Consider the following 26,902-nt stretch of genomic DNA (forward strand, 5'->3'; position numbering starts at 1 on the left):
TCGGTACGTTTATTTGAGCTACAAGGTTTCACGGGCGACAACTTATCGATAAAGCAGACGTGATAGGCGCTGTCTTGAGATTTAATGATCTGAACGTATCATAAAATTTATATTATAAAACTTCGTAATGTGACATCCTAAAATGGCAATTAGCAATATTTCGAGGTGTTTTCATTTTGCACCACGGATGTGTTATAGGCAGACCTTTATAGGTATATCAGTGTTAGCACCAGTGAACGTGTGCCAACTCTTAGAATAAAAAGTCACCAAGTGCAGTCTGCTTACCTCTGCTTCATCAGTGGGTAACTAGGTTTACGGTGTTGTTGAGTGTTGTGTTAGGTTGTGTATTCGCATGATGGACTAGTCAATTGTACGTGAATCTAAGGAAAACACTCATTTAAGTATTTCTGGGCATAAATTAGAGCTCCTGAATATCTGCATTTCTATTTTAATGATAATTAGCAAGTAAAAAAATGCCCAGCTCTATCAATCAATTAGTTAAAATCTGATTACATACATTTATAGGTTATCTGTACACCGCTCCAAGTCGAAATCTATTCATTGAAGCTTTGATAACAATGAGTGATAATTCGGGATCCGTAGGATACGATACGCCTTCAGATGGTAAGATCATGCGTCTCATTTTCACCCTGCTTGTGAGAATTACTCGCTCTATAATTAATTGTACAGACATGGAACGTACCCTCAGCATAATTCAACTCCGATATAATCGCTCGACAGGCTTATTCTATTGCTCTGCTACTGCCACCTAGAGCAGATTACAAACATGCAGAAAGCGTCGATGTCGAAAAAGTATTCGAGTCGGAGAGAGAACGGAACGTAATAAGACTAGATGCTCTTTCTTTCTACGTGTGCATTAGACAAAGAAAGGAACTAGTCTTACTACTTTCCTTTCTATGCCATTTTCCACTTACACGAAAGTGTATACCAGGAATTCTCCATTTCTCTATGCCCTAAGCATTGACACCATATAACCGCAATGCCTAAAATTCTAATTACCTAGTGACTGCTGAGATAGCGCCAATTAAAGAAAATTGTAATAGTTCTCCAGGTCACTCCAACATATTAGCACTGTTGTAATTATATATAGAGCAGGCACATTTGATCAGATTGAACTAAACACAGTACTATAAAAACTATGGAACAGAAGAATTTTTTCAAACTCATGCAACAGTTTACGGAAGCAGAAATAATTCTTACCAGTACTTTATGACTCCAATGCAACTCCACTTCGGTCACATGTTCACACCAATAATGATATTCTTCATAATATTTTAGTCTCTGTACTGAATTGTATATTATTACTGCATCATTAAATGAGATTAATGTAAAATTACTTGTAGCCTTCATCTGACAATATTAATAGCTGGGCAGGCAGAATTGTGAATTGTGAAATCAAATACTTGCATTTTTTAGAAAACCACATACATAAGCACCGAGTATACGGGTGCACTTTACTATTTCCATTAGACAGAAGTAGCTGTTGCTAGACGGTTAACATTTATTCAATTTCATGATTACTTGAACCTGAAACTTGAGTAATACCTGCAAAGTAGTCTGTATACCAGCTTGTAACGCAAATCATTCACCTGGATTTCATTTCATTCTTTCAGTCTGCATCTGCCATTGATTGGAATAGTGGAAAATCCTATTCTACAACTTTTCTGAACGCATTGAACTGAGTCAACAAATTATTAGCATGTTATAAAAAAAAAACAATTTCAAGTATGAAAGAAAAGGCGTTGGTCTTTAAAATATTTACGAATTAAATTTTCTCCATAATATCAATCCCTTTTTGTTCAGTTTATACGCAATAAATGATGATTGGCCGTTGTCCTTTGCTTTGATAATTTATTCTAATCATTTGGTTCTTACAATCTTTTTAAATCATGGTCTGGTAAGTTTCAATACTTATTATTTTCATTCAAAAATTTCTGAAATTTATTTTCTACCTGTTGTGACGAATACTAAAACTGTTATCTTTTTGTCATACGAGTGTCAAAATGAAGCTATTACACACGAAGTCGAACGTCTAACTTAAATTTTTTTCAACGTTCGGTTACGTTACCGTTAAGAACTACATTGTACGTGATTTATATTAGGAAACCTTTCTCGGTTCTTTCACAATCGAAAAGTATATCATATAAATACCCTATAAACTGTGATGGGCGATTCGAAACTATAGTAGAGTTTCATGGAACGAAGAATTTAGTCTTTCTGGTGCAGACAAACATCTTGCGTATATGTACCTGCACTAATCTAGAGTTCGACACGTATAAAAGGTGATAAACGCTACGTGTTTCCTACCCCAGAAGTTGGATTTATTTTAAGTGGATGTAGAAATACTTATTTCTAATTAGGTACATTACGTCTACCAAAAAAGCTTCTGCAATATTACATTTAATGTTTGCTTTAAGCTTTTTAGGTGCTTTGACATCCCAATTTACTCCTCCCTTTTTGAACAGATGTATTTCAAATCTAATCCAGAGACCGGTCAGGACAAGTCCGATCAGGTATTGAATACATAAATGTATTATCCTGGGGTTCCACGCTTAATGGAGTGAAGTAAAAATAATATATTGTGACCATGCACTGCGTACCTTCATACAACCGGAATTGTATATGTCATTCATGACTGTAATCGGATATTAGATATTGAAGTTGGCGCTATGGTCTTACTAACTACATTAACTTGCTTTAAAATTCTAATTTGGATATACAAACAGGATAAACAAATTACGAGGCTGTCGAACTAGATCGTTGAACCATACAATTTGCTTATGCAAACTTTTTGATGAAAACATAACGCAACGCGTCCCGACTTGGCTCACTGAGCGTGCGCGACAGAATAATCAGGTATTAACGTTTGTCAGAAAACTTAAATAGTCACAACAGTCGTCAGTCTACTCAAGCTTTTATGCAAAAAAAAGTAATGTCTACCGTGTTTGTCCTCGACGGCAGTTACGATTCTGCCCAAGATGGGAATTCGTTGGCGTTGAAAATTACATTTCCCCAGGTCGGAAATGAAACAGTTACCACAATCAGCGTGATTAGAGTTGGTCCAATACCAGCTACTATGAAATCTTTGGTTTTTATATGCCCGGCCGCACTTACAATAGCATTTGGCGGTGTTCCAACTGGTAAGTGGAACGAAAACGAGCAACAAAAAGTAGCTGGTAGCATCAGATATAACGGATGCAGCTTTATCGCTACACACTGTAAACATGAAAAAGAAACGATTGTTTATCAAGCTTAAAGTTTAACCTGATATAGAATTAAATGTTAGTGAGTTACGTCATAATCTCATTCATCGGCAATAACTTTCCAGAGTCCTGATAAATCGGTAGTGTTTTAAGACTGAAAAATAGAAAGTTTCGTCACGATTCTTCACTTACCAATTCGGCAACTACAGGTAACACAATGTTGGCAATAGCAACGTTGGCGGTAAACTCTGTAACCGTCTGAATTATGAGACAAATCACAAATAAAGTAGCTACTGGGGGTAGAGACTCCAAGCCAGATAATGCGTTCCCTAGTAAATCCGAGAGTCCCGAGGAGGTACTTCCCTGGGATATTGCAAAACCACCGCCAAGAACGAACAGCAAACCCCAATGCATTTTTGTTTGAATTAGTTTCCAAGTTATTAAACCCTGACTTGACTTTGTCGGATATTTTCTTGAATCCTTACTGAATGCATTGAGAAACTCCAATTTTGATGGAATTATAAACATGAGGATTATGACTAACATTGCTGCGGTAGAATCTTTAACAGACCTGTAGTATGAAATTAAAGGAAACATTACTCACGTAATACTTATAATAGAATATCAAGTATACATAGCTGTATCAAAATACAAGGAAATGTAAGTTTCTGATTTTTAGAAATTTCCTACGGCACTTACATCTCCGTGATATAATCGGGCCACCCTTTAACAAATCCGGGATTCCTGAAGAACCACAAAAGAATCACGAAAACGAATAAAACGGCAACAGATAATTTGTGCCACGTGATCGGCCCTAGGTCTCTGTATTTTTGTTCGATAATTCTTTTCGCAACTTTTTCACCCTCTGGACCAATATTTATTGCCTGAGAGTCTTTGCTGTTTGGTCTAAACATTCCCATGTACATTACTTGCAGCCACAACCAGACTAAGAATCCGGAAACAAGCATAGGCGGAATCGCGTAACACATCCAATCAGAAAAATTGATTCCTGGGCTGTCTGGAAAACGGCTACAAACAAAATAGTTTTCCAATGAAACCTTGAATATTCACAAGGTTGAAGTTAGTTACGTGATAGCAACGAAACATCTGGAAGAAAATGCTCTATTTTGCAACTTTAGAACGACTTTGAAAAATGCAAATTTATAAAATATGACCACGCCTCGCTTGCTTTACTACGGTTCACTGAATTTCAGACAGTTATAAATTTGCAAGAAACGATTTTCCTTAATAACTACTGTTAAAATAACGCTACTAACTTCAACCTGATGAGAATTCGCATTTGGCAATATAACATCAATGGAATAAGTTTCACTTACGATTCATAAATTCCTTTAAGCGTTAAATTGGAACCAGTGGCCACCATGGTACCGATACCACCGATGCTAGATGCATAAGCCGCGATGAAATAGTAAGTCATCGTAGCATTCGTCGGTTTTTTTGCGCTGAACATGATTTTAATTAAATCCATTAATCGCTTATTAATTACTATAGTATTTGAAAAATCTTATTGATACGGCTATTACTGAAAACTACTCACGGTTGACCCTCTTCATTGCCTTCGGTATCATTTGCGTCTTCGATAAACATTTTTCCCAAACCTTGCTACATTAGGTAAAAGTAGTTGAATTAGAATTTCATACGGATATCAGTTACTTATCGATATAACAACAACATCAATCTGTACTTACAGATTCTAATTCCATTAGTACAGTTTCAATAATTGGAACCATCATGGCCGTAGTTGCAGTGTTTGAAATCCACAACGAAATGAACATAGTGACCAGAAAAATACCGAGAGTTAATCTTGAAAAAGTGAAATTGATTTAACTATAAAAAACCTGGAAAATCAAATAATTGAAACAGGTAATGTGCACTATATCAGAAGTACTGTTTCTGTAACAACTAAAATCGTTGTAAGTAGGGTGAAGTAGACAAGGCCCTTTGGGCGGACTTAGAAAGTAAATGAATGTATCCATTGTCTCATGCTTATTTATTCTTTTTTCTTCACAAAGTTTTGAACCATTTGCACGGATTGTCAAAAAACAGAAAAACGTTACATGAATAAGGTGAACGAAAAATTGATTTCCTGCAAGTACGCCGGAATAGCGTTACAAATAGTTGATTATGTTGTATTCCAAAATTTTATGGAAAAATGTAGAGGGCCTAGTTTTGATTTTTTGCGATTTTTGGAGCAAAACCGTTTTCGTCCGAGTATTGATTTGTAGGAAACTTTTACCACTAATTGGACCCTCGGAAATTTGAAAACACCAACTACAATTTTGAAAGATGTACAGCTACGGAGATGCGACTATTCAAACTAATTCAACCCCAAAGAATGCAAAAAAGAGAAGTAGAACTTCGTAGGATCAACATCTGCACGAATGCGATCAAATTTCTAACGAATTTAATTGTTTTTTGGCTTCTTTGCGACGTATTTTGAAATCTGTCCAAATTTGGCGATCGAAATGCAAAGGGTTTAGCGTTAAATTTTCCGATTCCTTTCTGCAACAAACGTCGTGTCCCAAAACTGATTCTTACAAGCCTTTCACCACTAATTTGACCCTCAGGACCCTTTTTGAGACAAACAGAGTATCGCAGAATCAATAGCTAAGAATATATGACTTAGTTTTCGGTTTTTTGGCCGTATCATCTATAGCACTAATCCCACTGACACAGGAGTTGTCTTAACCCCTTTCCGTACCATTTAGATCGACGAAACTCGGACCCAAGTGGTAACTCGTGACCAACTCTCGCGGCGTACCGATAGGAACTGACATTGCGACCATTGCGACCGTTATATTACCATGTTTCGTGATGTTTATGTTTGGCCCGATTATCTGTTCACGAGCCTGGCTCGTCATGTTCATGTTTGGGTCAAAATCTTCATCACAAGTCAGACTCGTTAAAGCACGGGAAAGGGTTAATCGCTTCCTCACCCCCAACTTCTTTAATATCTCGTAATCCAAAATTATGATTCAGTTTCCTATATCGACCATTCGAAATGAAGAAACTGAGGATCGACTATTTCTATACGTCATAGGATCAACCTCTGAGAGAGAGAGAGAGTAAAATACCCATTTTGTCAGTGACTTCAGACCTCGTTCAATCACTTTCACACTATTAATTATATCTACGAAGCGTTCGGAGAATTAGAGTTATGTGGTTTTCAAATTATCATAATTGTCGCGTAATCCAGAAAATCTACCGTATGTCCTATTACGATACATTCTACGCGTATAAGAAATCATATGTCCGATCAAATGTCGCAATTCACTTTAGAATTATTCTAACCATGCGGGGAAAACACAACTGGTGGACACGAGGAGAAGGTGAAAAAAATTTCGAGACTGCAAGCATTCAATCACCTTGTTACGACGCAGAACGCTTCTTATCAATATTCGCTTATAATCTGGAAAGAAGTTCAATATCGTGGCTTGCGATTAATATTGAGCCGAATGTAATACGGGCAACTTTTAACTACTACCGCCTGAAAATAAAACATGACTGTAACTGAATTTCGGTGCATTTGTGAATGTTGAAATATGATAAGATAATTATTACCTTCTATGGCTACACCCGACAAGCCGAATAATGGTGAATGCGACGCGCAAGTGAAGTCCCGAATGTTCAATTGCAGTAGCTATAACGATACTTGCTATGAACATCATCGTTGTATCGTTGAGGTAACATGTGGTTGTGTCGCTTGTGTTCAAAATTCCCATCAACGGGAAAAGCACAATGGGTATAAAGGAAGTTACCGGTAGAGGCAGTGCTTCGGTTACCCAGTACAATGCCATGATTGCAACGACATACATGCATTTGTATGCCTGCATAAAAAAATTATCATTTTTTAGTCGCTTTAATGTAATCGAAGACCTTGGAGAATGCTAGCATTATAGTTTAGAATTTAAAATTAATTAAATTTCAGAAATGCAACCTACCGTTGAATCTTGATATATGAGTATTGGACACAGAATTATTGGCCATAATATTACAATCCACGATCTCCAGTACATTCCGAAAAAACCAAGCAGAAGTCGTCCAAAACTTACATCTTTCCTGAAAGAAACAACAATGCATTGTAAAAAATGACGCCAGCAGATACAAGTAACATCAGTTACAATTGCAGAGCGTATTCCTTGAGGTAAATTCTGTAAACCAACCTTACAAATTCGGCATCACTTCTCGCGGCGGGATCCACCTGGACGGCATCCAGTTTTGTGGCACTCATAACGTAGTCTAATAAAGTTTACACTGAAAACAGAATTCACAAAGTTCATACAGTAGTTAAGTTCATACTTCTTCTTAAGCAAACAATGAAATAAAACGGTAGAAATGTTACTCACTTCCATTAAACATAACTGAACTATTCCGGAATTACATAAAAAAATTCATTATTTTCAAATAATGATCGACGCTTGGTGTTCTTGACTTCCATTTTACATCGATCTTAACGACATATTAATCAAACTTACACTATAATAAATAAAAATGGAACTTTTAAAAACGATCCCACTATGTGTAAGAATGACAAGAGAATAAGGTTAAATCAGTATCGTAGATGTTGTGCAAGACACAAATTAAAAAAAAAAAAAATGAAAATCTCCCAAGAAACGCATGAATGTTACTGTAGAACTGTTCATCCGATTATCATCGGATAACGGAGGTTCTGAAAATTTTACGCGAATACTCCGAATTTTGACAAGAATTCGTATCTAGAATTCAAATGCATTTTCGACCGGTGAAGTTGAATCTCTGTTACTGTATCTCATACTTCAGTGTCTAACAAAATTAGCAGTGCGAAGAACGAAAAAAAATATCAATGTACACTGATAAACAAATTTTTAATCATAGGCTACCAGTTTATCTGAATCCTTAGTGTCGTATTAATAACATGATGTACAGCCAGGCTTTTCCGTATGTTATCCCCAAATTACATGGATTAAAAATAATGCAAAACTAAAATATTGCTTATTTGGCTTAAAATCCAGCTCGCTTGCTTAAAAGAGTTATAACCACTGCTGGATAATACTTGAAATGGTTTCATTTAAAATAGGCATTTAAAGTGTAAATGGAATTTTGTATTTAACATTTTAAATTTTCTCAAAGTAACCATTTACTTTATGTTTTTGAAAGCGTTTTCCACTTTTTACTTAAAATGGATATATTGAAGCATTTTACCCAGCAGTATCAAGTACAATAAGCTTGCCGTCATCTGCACCAGTGGAACGATTGTCTACCTACGGTTTTATGATCATGCAAACCAGAAGGAGGAGCATGAATGACGACACGGTCCAGAAGCAGTCGCTCCTCAAAGCGAATACTGCATACATAAAGTAAAAAGAAAAGAGAATCAGAAGGATAATCAACATGTTTGATTTTCGTGTAAAATTCGCATCTCCGAAAATAACGATCCGATCTAGTCGATCTGTGTACCGTTGTCCAGTGTTATGACATTATGAATATTATGATCGCACGTGCACCATAGAAAAACACTCTACGAAGAAAACAGACCACCTTACCGTGAGGATGAAAATTCAAATTCTGTGATCGTTGACCATTCACTGTGAATCCTTTGCGTTCCTCAATTTCGCACTCAATTGGCAATAATACTTTTTAAAATTTAGACCAACTGCAACGGATTTATCGCATCGGCGCTTAAGACCATTAACAGGCGCCAGTAGACTCTGTAATACTTTCGGGAGCAGCAGAAGCCACTACCGATCAGGTCTCTACGTTGCAACAATATCCAACGATATCCATCTATCTCACTGGTCTTTAAGCTTCTGCCCAATAACGCCTCCCACCTTTATTTTTTGTACTCGCTCGCTTGATATGACACCAAAAATGTGGGACGGTGAATTTAACGCCGTTCAGGGTTAAATCCTGAAATAATGAAAATGTGTGCTTTGACATGATCCAAAGAGATTTCGCATACGCTTTAACTAAGTAAAGAATCTGAGACACTGCGAGAAGTTAAATTAATTCCAGTTTTGGCGTAATCATAACTTTTATAAACATGATCGGTATCGGTCTGAAACCCAATGGAGTAGCTGTTATTTGTAACTTATTTATATTTATGAATAATTTGAACAGTTACCTAACTTTATCTACGATAATGATCGGCCAAATTATGTAAATACGTATTCCAGATGCCACGAATGTTACGATGGCTCGTGATTTTATGAATAAATAAAGTAAATACTACAAACAAGTATTAAGTGAGGATCTAACCCTCATGGGACTTGCATAAGGTGGGTTTTCAATCGATCAAAATGATCGCAGAGATTAACTTTCGAGTCTCATTTGATCCGCATGGTAACCATAACAGAATTTAAAGACGAGGAAAGAAAACTCATCTTGACCAACGCTATTTCACGTTTTACCGATGGATTTTGATTGGTGATTCATATCATTGAGAAAAAATGTTGTTGATGTTGTTGTTACAATATGTAATAAACGTACCTAGGCGCATGTGTAATTACTTAATTATCAATATCCAACGGTATGTATCCGTTGAGGTCTCACATAGGTACTAGTATCGCCGTCGACGGCAAAGATATGAAAATGTTAACCGCACAAACAGGTGCTCGAGTAGATACTCAAAGGTAGGATAACGATCAGAAAAGAATATGTTGAGTAGGTACCTTAATCTAAGAGACCAGTTTAAAGGGATTAACTACCGGTGTTCCAAGTCTTACATTAGCAGCAATAAAAAATTGATTGAATCAGGAATAGTATCCACGATAAGAGGTGAATTTGTAACCATATGATGATTCTTTTTAAAACCAAAAGTTATGAGGAAGCATCTACAAGACCGTATAGCCTCGCAGATGGGGCCGTGACTATATCGATGTCTGCCTTATGATTATTGGAATTAAACTTTCATTCCATGAACTCACATCAATATATTTACGTACGTGATGTGTACCAGAAAATTATTTTTATCTAGTCGTTCCATCTAATCAACCGTTACATGTTAGTTTGAATTTCTATTGTTGCTGAAAGCTAGAAGTTCTGATTTGATTGAATCTTCTGCAAACCGATTGCAAGTTTCTCTCTATTTCATAGCGAGCATTTCAATTTTTCAATTACGGAACTTGCTAAGTTAACATTGAGAGGGACTATAAATTGTGGTGACGAACGTATCAATAATTCCTACCCATCGCTCAGCAAAAATCCAATCATTTATCGTCGGTACTCACGGATATAATCTTACAGGATTCCCGGACATGAATATTACTCAAGTATTCTTCTACAAAGAATGAACAAACTAGCCCTTTAAGGATTTTATCAATTCAATGGCACGTATGCCTAAAATAGAGTCTCTCGAAGAACTGTTTACAAGATCTATTATTTATGTCTAGGGTACAGGAATGGACGTTCATTTCACGCATCGCATAAAATGAGGAGAATATCACTTGTGCAATAGATGTGTACGGGTACTCGTTTTACACACAGGAACATCACTTTCCGCAATAATGTCCAAAATAAGAGGTTGTAAAAAATTGCAAAATACGCATGCTGGGTTTTTTATAACCTCTCGATTACAAAAAAAAAGGAAAAAACATTATTTACACAGCTTCCAATAGTTATTAACTCTATTATACAATCTTGAAAGATAAATGATCATAATTTACGTATTAACAGTAAGAAATTTGACTGACTTCAGGCAATTCTATGACGCACGAGATTAAACGCGAACCATGGACGATTCGTTTTGTTTTTTTCTTTTGCCTGACTGTACCACAAATATACACATATTCAGATAAACATCGCGGAATCAAGATTAAATGTGAAATTCTAATATCTTTCACGAATGCAATATGAATACGATTAGATTACTTTAACAGGAATTTCACGTTGATATTATCAGTAAATGCAGGGAAAACCACATAAAAAATATATCGTATTAAATTGGAGTAGATTTATGTACAGCTTAAAAAATGTATTTAAACATATCAACGATTACTCATTAGTATTAGGTATTTTTAATCTGAACTCCAATGCAAACTTGCAGCCATGCCGAGAAAACCCCATAAAGGCATAATACTGGATTCCCTTATATTTGTGCTTCAGTGTTGAATTTTTGTACCTTCTTGATAGTGAATTACGCGTATTGTAAATGCTTCAAAGGCAAAAGACGTAAATAGAAGCTGCGGATTACAAATCTGTGCTGTTAGTTATTCTTCGTCATTAATTTTTACATGCAGCATCGTACAGAATCTACGCCAGTATTTCCTTCGCGATCCTGCTACTTGGCGTTGGCGTGCCGTTATGGTGGCACACGACGGCTGTACCGAGGGTGACACTTCCCTACGATGGAATCGCACAATTGAGCAACTTGGACATCAAGATCAGCACGAGAATTTTGGTAGCTGCCTTGACTGAAAATCGTGCCAAATTATTAGTCGAAGAAATAAACCGCGAGCTCAAGTCAGCCGGTAGGTATAATTTATCGTGTAGAAAGATCAATACCACAATGGGAATGATTTCACTACCGGAAAACTATTCTGCATGCAATACTCAGCGAATGCAGGTGATAAACGAAATGAAACGGTCGAGCTGCGGTGAAAGCATGAAGTACGGTGTTTAACTTTTATCAATATTTAAACCAGCAAAAAAAAAAAAAAAAACAATTGTCACTAGTTCATGAACAATCTTAAATATCATCGGCGTACTGACAAGCCAGATACCGTATCTAGACACATGATCGCGGTGGGCCTGAAGCAATTTCGAAGATGTCTAAACCTGATTACTCAAGTATATTGTAGCGAAGATCTAAATTTCGCGATAAGACGATTCTTCAACAATTGTCAATGATTCTCAATGAGCTAACCATCCGTCTACTTATCGACATCAATAATAAACCTCATACTATGATACCTAGAGATTATATCACTGGACGAACACTATACCGACAAAACACATAACTAATACTCATGCAGACCTCGGATCTAAAATTGTTATAATTCAAGGAGAATGAATAAAAACGTCGTTACGGTTGACTTTACGGCAACAGTATTTTACCATGTAGAGTGGCGATTGTCGGATTCAATCACCAGCCCGTGATTCCGAAGGAAAGCGTATAACCACGTTAACCAAATATCCTGCCAATCACTACCATGGGAGTAGTAGAGTACAATTTTTCCTTGCGAATTCTCAAATCCTTGTCAGATATCTAAATAAGACTTGATGTACGATGTACGAACACCAAGTATTTTCGTTTTACATTCTGCATAAACATGTGCGAGCGAATCAAGTTAATCTATAAGTCAATTAAGGATTATTATTTGATAACAAGGAATTGACATTTTATCATGATAATTCTTTGGGATGAAATCTGAAAAATAGTCATGTTACCTGATCATCACATTTCATCGTGAAAAAGTTTACAGATCGGTATTGCAATGATTTTCTATCCATAAAAGCTTACACTATTTCTTGTTTTTCATTTCTTTTTAAACCACAATGGTTTAATATCAATGATTGTTTTATATTTTCAGAACTCTACAATCTTCAGATCTCACATGCCGTAATTTCAAGTAATTTAATATCCTCGGCAATTACTATACACGATCTTGAAAAAATAGCAATTAATTTCGACGTTCAAGTCGGCGAATTGCTTTTACTCGAAGTACCGAATCTGAGTGATGGTGTTCTCGCAGGGTCTCACAGAACAATATTCTTCTCACCTGAAGCGAGTAAGTATGATGATTAAGAAAAGTAAAAAATTTAAAATATCCATAATCGCTGATCGTTGTGTAAGTGTGAACTTTAGAATATACTTTCAATTATCCTCTTATGGACGTTACATTGCTATTATGATCATGATCAAGAACTGTACATCTTTCATCGGTACAACAGTTAATTTATCTCAAACATTTATGATGTTTCCTCCTTCCTACTTCGTCTTGAGTACATGTACAAATGGTCGTGGACATGATCAAATATATAAATTATCTGTAGTTAGGATAAAAGCTACAATATTATTTGATCACGGCAATCAAAGTAGTAGGTATTGGTTTAGGTGTATGATTCTCGGGATATAAGAAAAATCAAGCTGACGTACAAGTATAATTGAAGATGGTGATATTCTGATAACTTACAGGTGGGTTGAAACTAACTCAAGTACTATCTAACTGGATCTTACTAAACAAATCAGTGGCTTTGACAAGGAACGCGTTGGCTGAACCTACTCAATTCAGCTTGGATAAACAAAATAGAAGACGGTTTCCCGCTAGTTCAGCCTATGATGTTCTCCTTACTCTCGTCAACCCATATCCGGACAAACTGACAGTCGATTGGCATTTGCCCAATGTCATAAAAGGTAAATCAATAGATAATGGTATAGGAATGTTCGACCGATTGGCATCAAACGTTTGTCAACAGCTCTGCCTTGTCGAGAATGAGCCGACAATTACTATAAAAATCGGGAATCAAACTCGAATCTGCAGTTTATGAAACCTAGAGTTTATCGTCAAGATTATATACCCAGTTAAACTCTGATATTCAACTTAAGTACATCGAAGGAACTGTAATAAACCAGAATCATTTATTATGCTGTCCAGAATACATCGAACCATTCCTAGATGAACTTTCGGTGGTGGCGAACTTCACGGTTAAATCGCAATGGCTGTACCTTGTACCATTGGATGTAACGCCAAAACAGATACCTGACAGTAGTGTGCTTGGCAGACACTATGCGTTACCAGAAGATGTGTTGCCACAGATTATAACACCACTAGAAAAGAAATTAGGCAAGTCCTTATTATTTGAGAATACACTGTTAATGAAAATTACTTTACACATTTCTTAATTACATTAGTTGATTATTGTTATATTAATTTACTTATACCAATTCTAGCATCACAAGTCAGCCTCAATCCATGTATCAATTTGGTGATGTATACACCTCCGTGTGACAAAGCACCGCTTCATATTTACACACGTAGTGGCCACCGATCAAAAACGTCAAGCAACGTTGAGGCTTTTCTCTCCCCGAGGTCGAGGATTGACTTTTTTTTTAATTCTGGACAAACTGGCAATTAACGATCTTGTTAGAAACTTCAAATAACGTATTCATACTTCTAGGTGGGGTGGCGTTGTGATAGCTAATCCTCCAATCGAGTCTTGTATCGACGTGGAAGATAATCAAATGGTTACATTCAGTCCAGAAGCATCCAGTATTATGGGCGTATTCATTGCCCATCTCAGACTACTACTAGGAATCCCAGACAAGGTAAAACTGTAATCAGAACGTAAATTACACAATGGGAAAGGCGACTGCGACGTTTCGCCGCGACGGCGCCCCTGTGTTTTCGGCTATTGGGGTGGTGATACCGGTAACGTCTTTTCAGTCCACCGTAACCGAAACTACAGTGCTGCCCTATATGATCCGGTTTCCTGTCGCCATCCTCATTGAATTTATTTGTGGTAACATGTGAAAATTTTCTGAAGGAACCTATTCCTGGAGCAGCATTGGTCCGACTAGACAATTCAAAACCACGTGAATGGGAATTAGATGCTCTGCTTAGAATCCGAGCTGTAGAGCAACTGACCTCAGCTAAACTTACTTTACAATCTTTGGCTCAATTGTTGGAAGAAATTAGCAACATTGTGATCACAGATACAGTTGGCGATAGAATAAATGGGGCTCTAAAGTGGGTCGAAGATTCCGCCGACAAGCTGAGACACGGTAAACTAATGGAAGGTTTCGCTTCAAGTAAAGAAGCTTTTGTTACTGCCGAAGCTGCGTTTACCGACCCATCTCTTTTGGCTCTACTGTATTTTCCCGACGACCAGAAGTAAGTACGTCAAACGATGTTCGTTTTTATCAATCTTCATTCTTGTTTCCAATTATAGTTCAATCGGTTTAAAACCACGTGAGAGTCAATAAGTCGTAACGTACATACATATGATTTATTAAATTATATTTTTATGAAATTTCAGGTATGCAGTGTACATTCCACTATTTCTGCCTGTCATGATACCCGTACTACTGTCTCTGAGAAACATATGGAGGTATTTTTTCTCAAAAACCGAGGAAAATGAAACCAATAAGGGCGAATTGACTGAGGAAACCAAAGAGATTGATAAACCTAAGACTGACTAATATCTGTTGGATTTTTAAATAACGTTAGGTCAGTCATTCGGATAAAGATGCATGTCAGTTAGAAATTATTGACATACCTTTGTATAACTGGAAACAATGTTCATATTCAGAACTAAATAAGACAACTTCGGACTCCAGTTTATCTGCAGTTAAAAAATTTGAATGCAAAAATTCAACAGCCACTAAGACTGTACTTGCTTGGCAGTTGTGTGAATTCTAAATAGTCACAAAATCTATATGTTTTTTCAAATATAAGGAGTATCCCACGTGAAATGGTACGGGTTTTGGCCGATGGTCAGCGAATGTGACATCCGGCTAGCATCTTATCCCTTAATGTCTTGTGAAGGGTCTTCCATAGTTTTGAGTCCCAAATAATTTTTGACTTCCCGCAAATCGCGATTGTAGAATTTTCCTTAGGATCTACTCGCTTCACTTGAAAATTTTACTGAACATAATTCGAATTATGAAAAAAGTGTGATATAATTTTCTTGTTCGCCTACAATAAAGTACTGAAAAAAAAACTTTTTTCAATTTTCAATCAAATTTTTACAATAATTTATTGCCGGTAAACAAAAAAAAAAAAATTACACCACACTTTTTTCGAAACTTGAACTATGTTCAATAAGTGAATCGAGTAAAGCCTAAGCAACATTCTTCAATCACGATTTTCGGGGAGTCCAGAATTATTTGGGACTCAAAACTATGGAAGATTCTTCACAAGGTAGTAAGGAATAAGATTCTGGCCGGACGTCACGTTCGCTGACCATCGACCGAAACCTGTCGCGTTTCGTATCGAATACCCCATAAGTTCATTTAATTTACATGTGAAATGTGGTACATAATCGAGTATATATATGCTTATAACCTAATTTCAAGCTGATCAACACGTATTTCCATGCTACGAATTACATACCTACTCCGTTTTCATAAAATGATATTGAAGGGATAACAACTGGAAAATTATGATCAAATACCCGAATAAACCTTTTGTTAACCTTTGATATTATTTATCACTATGCTACCTCACTGCGAATAAACTAAAACTCCTTAGTCATTTAAGCATGTGAAAAATATAAACCTGATTTCTAATTTCTACTTTAATTTGTATTCAACTTCTTTTTCCTTTTTCCACCATTATAAACGCAAAACATTCAGAGAAACTACAGATAACACATATAATTTTCGAATGATTTGTGAATATAATTACTTAGTTTGAAGATTGATTTATTGAATCATGTTTGATATTATACAGGTCTTTCAAAATTTTAGTTGGTGTCATAGAGTCAATACAAGTATTGGCTGCATTTTCTATTACTTTTTTTTTTTTTGTTCACGTATTAAGATTTCCTGTATATCAAATATTTCAAATTGCACACAAGTGATTTAAATAACATTACATCTAATTGTACATAATATAATAGTTCATTTAAAAAGAAACATTTCTTTCATTTAATACGTAAAAAGTAAAAGCTACGCAAAACTTATACTATATTTAAAATTTATCCATTAACTTTTCATTTTATGAAATAAATTCAGTCTCCTTTTTCTAAGGTCTTAAAGTGGGACTTCTTTTATAAACAGATTTTTGAAATTTTTTTTGATTGTTCTACCTATTGTGATTTACTTCAAGAATACTCCTACTTTAAAAAGAAGCAGGTTCAAGGCAATTGAATCATATGGTACTACCAAAAAAGTATTATAATGATGATGCAAAAATCATGAGCAAAGTAAGCAAACCAAAATGGGTATTTCAGATCAACATACTAAAGGTTTCTGGTCAAACAATGGATGAACATAAATCCACAAAATTACTAAACAAATAGATGAGAACATAAATACAGGTATAATATGTATATTTTGTATGCCGGAGGTCACATGACTATCTTTCAATACATCGTAATATTATTTCCCAGGTAAACTAGGGCCAAGTAAAACAGCAATAGTTTGTTTGGACATACCAGAAATACATTTGATTAGAAATGTCCCTACTGAGATATTAACCTTCGCTGCTTTTCTATGTAATTATCCAGGAAATTATATCAGCTCTTTCATTGAAATCTACTGTACTTCCAACTGAACTTGTGAAATCAAATTCAAGTTCATCTAAGAATTCAAATTCAATGCAATTTTTTGTCTAAGCCTCTGACTCGAATATTGACAATTAATTATACAAATTCATATTTTGTGGAAATAATTTTCATTAATATTAAATTCTGAAATAACACGAATCAATACTTATCATGGCGAGTAAGAATTCATTATTATAAAAAAATGAATGGTTCGTTACATTTCATGGAAGGTATCAATGACAATGGTACATATTCTATTATACTGGAAAATGATGGAAACAAAGTAGGAGTGATCATTTTTACTCTCTAACTCATTCCATTTTCTCTATTAAACACTACCAATTGGGTGATTTTTGAAATATGATTTGAATCAGGCGTAAATGCCAGTTTTTGATAAATAGTTTGACTATATAATTCTATATAGTCTGGTAAAGACTCTGAACAGTAATCTGCAATATATAGATATCAATATTAAAAAAAAAGAGATCTCAAAGAGAGATTTAATGATTTTATTAATCAAGAAATTACTAGAGTAGAATTCATCAACCAAGTAGATAAGCTAATTTCTGGCACTATTGACGGGACATCAATTTTAAGATGAATTTTACATTTTTTCAATACGAGTTCGCTTCTTCAGGAGTACAAAATAGCAATGCGATTAATCAATATTTTTTTTATGTTTTTTTTATTTCATTTTTTATATCAATGTCACATCGCTGCATTGGCGTAGCTTAGTTGACAAAGTGCCAATTTCATTTCCAAGTGTTTCATTAGATGAACTGCGCTTATTCCGCAACTGTAGTTGAGGAGCCTTTATTTACAATTATTATATACCAAATTTACGCATCTTACAGTAATATACGGGGATAAGAATCCACCAGTAATTGTAATTTCGATTTATTCGCAAATTTACGACATGTGCCAAGAGATATTTGAACACATGCAGGATCATACTTTTTCTCAACTTCTCATTGTCAATCAAACAAATTATTTTCAGTGAAACACACAGTCAGGCTTGTACAATGCTGTGTCATAGTTTTCACTTGTACATTTCGTTGTTACAGCCAAACTAAATTATAATAAACAAAGGAGACCAAGAGTCAATGCACAAATACATAACTCTCTGTGTAGAAACGGTACATTGTTTCATTTTCCTTGCACATTACGTAAGCTTAGGTGAGAAAATCATGTCTAATTAATTGCGTGAATACAACTTTTATCTTTCATCTGAGAATAACATAGATTTAGCAAAGCTGAAAAACCGTCTGTCATTTCTGTTTATAATCTTTGCTAGTTAATAAATAATAACGAAACTAAAAGCATTTCATCCTCGCCACTATTCATTCATTATGCAGTTTGAAAGCCATCTAAGACGGAATATTATTCATGTTTGTGTCTGTTGGATAAATTGATTATTGGTCGGACAATCAAACGATCACTCAAAAAGTTGCGTGACTTGCAATAAATACGTAGTTATGATACTGTGAGGGTAAGTTTTCACTTTTTGCAGTTCGGATTAAAATTTTTTTATTAAAATATAGCAACAATTGATTCAAAAATAGCACTTACATGCACATATTCTTAGATCAAATGTTCGACACACTTTTATTGGACATGACATTTAGGAAAACAAAACTAAAATTTTAAGATTCATGTGAAATTTTCTATTAAAAGTAAACTAAGATTACTGTGTGTTTATTTTCCTTCCTCGTTACGCTGAGCTGTTAGAATTCTGTGTGAAATTGAAAAAAAAAAATATTATTAGGTATATTAAACCATGGATTATGAAGCAGCGAAAGCCGCACGATAATCGAACTTTACAACTAACTATGTAAATTATGGAACTGCACATGGCTATTCAATTTATGCATATACCCTTGGCCTACCTATCATGGTAACACCATCTTAAGCTAAATCGATTAAAATCCAATGCTCAAAGTCGGTGAAATTTAAAATGAAATGTACAACAAACAACATCTTCTTAATCAGTAAACACTAAAACTTGAAACAACTGTTGAATCATCTAAACCAGGACAATGATCTTAGGGTAATTGATTATTGTTGTAAATAGAATGCCATAGCAAACCTAAACTGATTACAGTAAATATTCTGTTATAGCAGATCACCAGAAATGAGGTTGCACGTAGCCTCCGCCCATTCCTATAGGATTGAACCGATGCGGGTGTATCTTTTCCATCCGCATGGCACCAGGACCCCCACCAATGAATCCTCCTGTATGGTGTCCGCCTCTCGGCGCAAAGCTCCCTCCTCTCCCCAGCACTCCTGGTCCGTTAGATCCAGTCATAGTAGCACCTGACCCGCTGCTGCTACCGCCTCGTCCGCCTCGACTTCCACCTGAAAGCCAAGGAACACACCCTACTCTTACAAAAAAAAAAAAAAATCAAATTCCAATTGCTATGTTACCCGTAACGTCAAACTTTCACTGAGACGAATCCAAGTCTTGAATAGATAGGCTTGAAACTAATTCCAAACAGTTTCGATCACATAAAATGATGTTCTTCACTCTTACACTACAGAAAAAGGAGATCAGCGCCCAATAAGCGTTGTGTGGATTCAACTTATTCAAAACAATTCGATGTGACAAAAGTGATTGGAATATTTGTTCAAGCCTATTGCTGTAGATGGGGGGAAAAAAGATGTAGGTAATTTTTAAACCGTTCTGTAAAAACATATAAATTAGTGCTAAACGTGTGCATTGATCACTTGATAGTTATTTGATGTTTACAGTTTTAAACCAATGGTCACATTCGAGCAGTTCATCATATAATACAATTGTTTTTCATTATACATTTTTTCTAAAATGCGTCAAAATATTCCGTGATAAGTTTATTCATCATATAAAATGCTCGATGATTATGCTAGGTACACTATTGCAACCACACATTTTTCTTACCATTTGTCAAGTGTACACAAATACTAGCGTATCTATCTGATTGGGAATTTCAAATTATGGTATACATACTATACATAAATTTTCTAGCGTTGACAAAGACAGTGGCTTTTACAATATGAATGTTCCTTAATAATTAATTCTCTATAAAATTTCGTAATGTTAATCCTTCCAGAGATTTAAAAGCAACCCATTCTAATACTTAGAACAATATGTTTCATTATGACCTATCTGACATCAAATAATTTTTCGGAAATAAATTGTGGTTATAGTTTAAATTGTCATGAATTCATTATACAATTCAATATTATTGAAAAGTATATGTTTCACTCATTGGTTGAACTTGCAACAAGTTTTATTACCTATCAAATGTTACAACGAATTAAATAGGCTCGTAATTCACAAAGCTGCTTTCTTCAAAATATTTGATATTTGATTTATCAATTTCAATAGGTTTATTACTCAAACACTGGAACAAGAATTACGAGATTTGGATGCAATGTGAACGTGTGAATAAACACGTGAACATTGTGTCAAACTTGGTATTCGATGTTAAATTTTAGCATCTGATTCTAACACATGTATCGCGTACTCAATCAACTATAAGTGATTTTTCAGTGGTGTCTACTGTGTAGAATAATCGGTGATCATTGCAAAACAGTGAACCACAAATCTTTATAAATTAATACTTATACTTTGTGTGATTCAGAATTGTTATTACTACAGAAAAGTTTTAAGAGAAAAAAAAACACAAAACCGTAGGATATTGCGTCAATATGGCATTTATTGAACTCAGCAGTGATAAGAACATCGCATGCTGTATTAATAAATAAATTCTAAACATAATTTTCGTAAGCTGAATAATTACGAACAAAAATAGTCAAGTTATGCTTTAAAGAAATGACACCACGTTGCAATCCAAAAGCGTCAGGACATCAGGTTCATAGAGAAAGCAATATTCTATTTGTAATAGTTTAATTAAAGAGAAATAAGTAACACGATACACGTCTTCTGTTAACATTGGGGAACAACGTTATAGATTTAAAAAACGCGTTTCTAATTCATCTAGGCAAATATTCTCTGCCCTGGCAATTTTTTGAAAAATTAATCTATGAGAAAGTAATACCGACAAAAATTGAGTATCTCATCAGATATCTTTAAGACCTACTATAACAAAACTGAAGCAATCGAAAATTGCCAGCACAAATAAGTACAATTCACAATTTTATTCAACACTAACAACATGTACGTATATAAACAATTGCACAGACAATTTCTGGTATATTAATGTATTTATAATGAATTTATTTTTTACTTTAATATTTTAGTTCAGTTGAGTTCAAGTTTATAGACGAAAAAGAAAATTTGAATATATTATTGGAGGCTATAAATGATATTATGTCAGGCATTTCTCTAAATTTTCGTTATTTTTACTTCGCCAATTCTCTAAGCATTACAAGAATCTATCATTTTGAAAAACTGTCCGTTTCAATTTAATCAACACCGAGTGTCACAGGCTCAAACATGGTTGGAACATCAAAGGTATCGAGAACATAACTCAGGAACAATTATACACAACTTTGATATATCCATGTTTTCAATAACTAAGAACTCAGAGAAACAATTTTCGATACGAGAATGAATCTTTAGAAATACTCCGTAGTACACAGAATTTTGTTAATCGTTAATGTAGGGGCACCAATAAATGAAAAGACCCAGCAATACGTCACTGGTGAATAAAGTATGGTTCACACGGTTTCAACGTGACTTTTAGTAATAAAAATAATACCGAATTGAAACTGCCAATATCCTGAGGAAAAATATCAATGGGCGTAGACAAATAAGCAATCCGTACCGATGTTCTTTCAACAATAATATCTAATAAATACAAGTACTTCAAACTACGACTAAAATGCTGTAACCAGAAAATATCTTGATGAAGGTAAAACAAAAGATAAAATGTTAGAAGGAGTGCAAATACCGATAAGTATCCTTGATTAAAATTCCATAATCATAGAGAGAAAACTCACGAAAGTGCCTAGTTCAATGATTAAACAGGCAACTCCTCTAAACCAATAATATATGTTTCACCTCAGTTGAATAAAACCTAAATGTTTTCAGATATTCAGAAGTAGTGGATAATTGAAACAAGTAAAATGAATGAATCTTACTTCACAGGTTCTGTGTTCTTAACATGGTGACAGTACGAGGACGTAACTGTTTAAAATGAAAAACTTTTTTTGAAAAGTAACTCTACGGCTGAATTAAAAAATGATTATAGGTTTCAATATTTCTCAAGTCGTTGATATTATACTAACCAAACGTCTAGATAATAGCAATGAAGTTCAGTAAATGCCATTTTACGTGACGAACAAATGATTGTGCAATAAACTGTTAAACTTCACTTTCGAGCCACTATATTTTTTCTCCCTAATGGAAATGAACAATTATCCTTATCACAGCCATTGTTAACACTACAAACTTTCAGCGTTGCTTCCATTCACCATATCAAGTTTTCAAAACCTCAATTATTTCATCTTTACATCACTACTTACGTTATTTTATTTTTATATTTGACACCATATTTACAAGAACTACTTCATTGGCAATCCTATGGAGAATGTGTTTTAACTAACAAAGATACAGAGGAGAAAAGTTTTATCCTGTTAGCGTTAATCGTTAATTCTCGTGGTTAATAATGTTGTAAAGTTTTTTTCGTGCATTTTACAGGATAAAAATTAAACGGGTGTGATAATAGAAGCCTCCTTGTTAGTTAATACACGCAGAAAGAAACACTGCAACCACGTAAAATATTCCAAACGCAACTTCCCATCGGATTATAAGATAAGCATGTCAAAACACAACGTTTGACAAGCTTATTAACTAAATCAGTTCTTCCCCAATAACACTAGACTCTTAGATCAAACTAGCCTAATCACGATGTATTTAATTTTGAGCACCAATTTTACTATTATACTGATTATGTTTAAGAACAGGTTAAATACGAGGAAACATTCGCAATATTAGATTCCTAGATATTTTTAGATAGTCTGAAGTAACTTCTACAAATCTAAAATTCTATGCGCCGACAAGGTGGACTTTACTGATTTAATTTTTTATTTACACAAAAGAGTAAACTAGCCTACAGTAATTGTGGTCATTTCTTGAGCTTCGTTTCCATGCAGCACGAAATGAAATTGATTGCATCAAAGTTGCTTATAAGTGACTCAATCTGTAGTTGAAAGTAAAAATTTGTTCTTTGAGACAAAGAATTTAAATTTAACAACATCACCGTAACAAACTCATCCACCTTGAATGTCAGAAATCTTACAATTAGTGATAAGATAATATTTAAGATAAAACAGTAAAATATTATAACAATCAAAAATACTGTTCAGTAATCTAAGCAAGCAAGGCAATAGCCTCAGCTTGTGCGCTGTAAAGGTTGTCGATAAATTTTTATATTAAATACTTAAAATCCCATCAGATATAATGATGAATTACTCTCGTTATTGATATTGAATAGTCTGATTATCTTTGAGCTCAATTAACATTAACTCGGAACATTTCATTATGATTTTGTAAGTAGAGATAGTATGAACAATAATGAGTAAAAAGGGTAGAATTGTGTTATAATATATATTTTGGAATATCATAAATATCTATCTTGATTTCCAATTTGTACCATACTGGTAGCAAATTTGGTACACTCGCAATGCTTTTGCCTTTGTTCGGTTTTCTGTAATTGTTATAATGTAATATCTCTTCTCAAACTGGCGATACCATAGGGTATTTCATCGTTTATCTGCTCTATTTGTTTTTGGACGTACCCTGTTCGCGCAGTATTATCAATCAAAATGGGTGACACTAGAATTTTCCAAATTCGCGAAGCAAATAAAATTACTTTACATGCGTAGAACTAATAGATTAAAGTCTATACAAAGAAAACAATTGAAAACGAACGCAAATCCATAAGCTATAGCAAAGATATTTTTGCCTTCTTGTTTCCAAAAAAGAAAGAGTGTGTGACAAATTGTTGGAATTACATATTGGAAGGGACTGTAAGCAAGATGACAAGAGCAAAAAGGCTTCGACGTGAAATAAATCATATTTGTAACCATTAATGCATCACAAGATGGTCAAGTATTTACACGAATTGAAAATTTCCGAAATTAGTGGTAATTTTGATTGATACGCGCTCGATGCACTGCGTGGATTTGAATTTTTTTTTTTCTAACAGTGTTAGGTAAAAGATGACAGTTTACTCGTCAGTATATGCAAAACCAAATTTACAAGGGATACAACATGAGAATAAACACTGCGAACAATTGATCATGAACGTGTCGTTTCATATGATTTCAGGAATTAACAGCATTCTGATGAATGTACACTCCAAGGAGACATATTTCATGATTTGCAACACTGTCCGTTGCCTATTAAGTACAATGTGCATCTGGACAATAATCTAACACAAAATCCTTTTGATTTATTACAATCTATAACAGTGAAATTGAGGCAAACAAATGGCAAGCTGCATCAACATACATTTGTAATCATGAATTTACACTTTACTGGATATTGGTAAAGCAAAAAATGTGCGTCGTTAATCAACAACTGGGAAATGAACCATTAACTGTTTATTCTATTAACATCGTAACCATTCTGCTTGCCTGTCTCCTTGGAAACTAGCATTCTCGATAAAAATCTTTTCGAAATTCAAAAACAAATTTAAAATGATATCTGAAAGATACAAAAATTATTTTTAAATCTGAATTCAAATATTTATAGAAACATGTGAAGTTCAGTGCATGTATGTATTGTGAAACGCATTTTGGATTAGTGCAGAAAGCAATAATTACGTTGACTGAGTGATAACTATACAGTGTTTGAAATCCAGATAAAAATTTAAAGGTATTGATTACCAAAATTTTATACTCTATCCATAAGCTACTTCATTTAATACCAAGAGCAGTCACATTGAAATGACAAATTTCGACTTGTTTTCAAAAATCAAATGTTATCCACAGAATGATATAATTTATGCTGAGAGGAAAAAGCTCCAGTGTTTACACTTGACCGAAGTGTGTAACAATAATTTGGTACATAGACATAGTACGAAATACCCTAATCAACGACAAATAAGAATGTTGATCCATGTTGACAAAATTGATTTTTAGATATAAGCTACCACAGTTAATACTGATATGCCTTTTTCTTGGCGGCATACAAACATTCTCCTTCGGTAGGCATTAAACAGAAATGCTAATTTAGTTTCAAGTCGAGTAATCAACTGCAGTGCAGCAGGCAGCCATGCGCGTAAAAGATAAGCACCACTTAAATTGTGATCGAAATAATGATCCAACCAATATGTATACCAAACAGAGAAGAAATATACTTTAATTCGACTAATCTTGTCAGAATGCTTTTGCTATTCAGTACGATAGAACATTATTTACCCTGAAGGAAGAGGTGGAAAGTAGAAGCCTATGTAGTAATCACGTAAAGTGTATTTCAGATATGGAAATAATTACAATACCAATTATATAATACCTAAGATAATATATGTATCGATATTGCATCATAATAGTAATGATAAACAAAAGCTGTTGCAATAATTATATCATAACAAAGAAATACTAAATACAAACACAAAGAAAAAAAGAATTGAATAACTGCATACCATCTGAATGTTAGTCAAACAAAATTCTATGCATTTATCATGGTTCATGATGCACACAACACAACACTTTTACTAATTATACATGGAGTTTCTTCTTCAAAATTTAGTGCTTAATCAACAAGAATTTTTGGGATATGCATAGTACATAATGTTTGGACGAAATGTAGTTGCTCAATTGTTTTCGTCTTTTTCTTCTTTTAAACTTTCAAAGTCCTTACATACTTATATCTTCTCTTTATCAACCGTATTCACAATTAAGTAGTATAAAAAAAAAGCAAAGAAAAAAAAAAACTAGCCATATAAAACTCAAAACAAAAAAACAAAGGAAAGCACTGGAGAGCTATAACCGGCAGCTGCATGAAAATGAACAATCCCAAAAAAACAAGTGAAGGGGGTTTATTCTAAAAGCGAGTGCGAGAAGCCATTAGAGTCGGACCTTGAGGCGGTCATCTTATCTGGTAAAACAGTTAATGGTTAGAAAACTGTTCATTCAAAATACACACACATTGTAACAATGTGGTGAGTCAACCTTCTACACATCCATAACTATGCAGGTCATATCATATGATTAAGATACAAGGGAACCATAAAGTTATTAAAAATGGAATTAACACAAATAATTCTTAAGCAAACTTTACAAAGAAACTAAGCACAATCACTTAAACAAAATGTAGTACCGGACAAGTTTATTGGCTAAAGATATTGAGTACGTAATGCAATATGAGAATTAAGAAATTTTCATTTACGACACAATAGGTGTAACATGTTTGTATTCCGTACCTGATAGCAAAGTTAATTGTTTGTTGCCATTGTGACCGATCAAAATTGAAAATTTTGCAGTTTTGATGCTCCTTGCTAATTTGCATTGACCGTGCGCATATA

The 26,902-nt window shown here is 34.5% G+C and overlaps 3 protein-coding genes across 10 annotated transcripts in view; 1 reads left to right on the top strand and 2 right to left on the bottom strand.

Moving 5' to 3' along the window:
• Window positions 1-17,037, top strand: PIG-S (phosphatidylinositol glycan anchor biosynthesis class S). Of its 2 annotated transcripts, XM_046618549.2 has the most exons (10): window positions 1-370; window positions 526-624; window positions 11,459-11,689; window positions 12,752-12,949; window positions 13,357-13,575; window positions 13,817-14,005; window positions 14,113-14,251; window positions 14,340-14,487; window positions 14,706-15,052; window positions 15,198-17,037. In XM_046618549.2, the coding sequence occupies exons 2-10, from the start codon at window positions 579-581 to the stop codon at window positions 15,358-15,360; spliced, it is 1,680 nt and encodes a 559-aa protein (XP_046474505.1). In that variant the 5' UTR covers window positions 1-370; window positions 526-578; the 3' UTR covers window positions 15,361-17,037. The 2 variants fall into 2 exon arrangements, with proteins under 2 accessions (XP_046474505.1, XP_046474507.1); XM_046618551.2 differs by lacking the exon at window positions 11,459-11,689 and having other exon boundaries at window positions 2-370.
• On the bottom strand, window positions 1,827-9,466 carry LOC124215311 (protein I'm not dead yet-like). 3 transcript variants are annotated; one of them, XM_069134671.1, is made up of 10 exons: window positions 8,763-9,466; window positions 7,409-7,499; window positions 7,187-7,304; window positions 6,807-7,072; window positions 4,934-5,048; window positions 4,783-4,847; window positions 4,562-4,687; window positions 3,924-4,253; window positions 3,417-3,795; window positions 1,827-3,237 (listed from the first exon to the last, which is right to left on the bottom strand). In XM_069134671.1, exons 2-10 carry the CDS (start codon window positions 7,474-7,476, stop codon window positions 2,983-2,985), a joined length of 1,722 nt encoding a protein of 573 aa, XP_068990772.1. In that variant the 5' UTR covers window positions 7,477-7,499; window positions 8,763-9,466; the 3' UTR covers window positions 1,827-2,982. The 3 variants fall into 3 exon arrangements, with proteins under 3 accessions (XP_068990772.1, XP_046474504.1, XP_046474503.1); XM_046618548.2 differs by lacking the exon at window positions 8,763-9,466 and adding an exon at window positions 8,427-8,656; XM_046618547.2 differs by having other exon boundaries at window positions 1,828-3,237; window positions 8,768-9,465.
• LOC124215313 (sex-lethal homolog) overlaps window positions 16,611-26,902 on the bottom strand; it is a 14,607-nt gene continuing 4,315 nt past the window's right edge. For 3 of the 5 annotated variants that reach the window (XM_046618552.2, XM_046618555.2, XM_046618554.2), the window contains exon 6: window positions 16,611-19,784. In XM_046618552.2, coding sequence (XP_046474508.1) covers window positions 19,552-19,784 — 233 coding nt within the window. In that variant the 3' untranslated portion in view covers window positions 16,611-19,551. Of the gene's footprint in view, window positions 19,785-20,254; window positions 26,476-26,902 lie in introns of those variants that run through there. The other 2 variants (XM_046618553.2, XM_046618556.2) reach the window with 2 other exon arrangements.

The sequence above is a fragment of the Neodiprion pinetum genome, chromosome 3 (genome assembly GCF_021155775.2).
Source record: "Neodiprion pinetum isolate iyNeoPine1 chromosome 3, iyNeoPine1.2, whole genome shotgun sequence".
Lineage (NCBI taxonomy): Eukaryota > Metazoa > Arthropoda > Insecta > Hymenoptera > Diprionidae > Neodiprion > Neodiprion pinetum.

Bases quoted from the DNA above. Each gene is read 5' to 3' on its own strand.
- PIG-S (XM_046618549.2), top strand. From the start codon at position 579: ATGAGTGATAATTCGGGATCCGTAGGATACGATACGCCTTCAGATG. The intron at 625-11,458 runs GTAAGATCATGC...TTTTACATGCAG, and splicing joins ATACGATACGCCTTCAGATG to CATCGTACAGAATCTACGCC. The intron at 11,690-12,751 runs GTAGGTATAATT...TTATATTTTCAG, and splicing joins CCGCGAGCTCAAGTCAGCCG to AACTCTACAATCTTCAGATC.
- LOC124215311 (XM_069134671.1), bottom strand. From the start codon at position 7,476: ATGAGTGCCACAAAACTGGATGCCGTCCAGGTGGATCCCGCCGCGAGA. The intron at 5,049-6,806 runs GTAATAATTATC...CACTTTTTCAAG, and splicing joins GTCGGGTGTAGCCATAGAAG to ATTAACTCTCGGTATTTTTC. The intron at 4,848-4,933 runs GTAAGTACAGAT...TACCTAATGTAG, and splicing joins TACTAATGGAATTAGAATCT to CAAGGTTTGGGAAAAATGTT.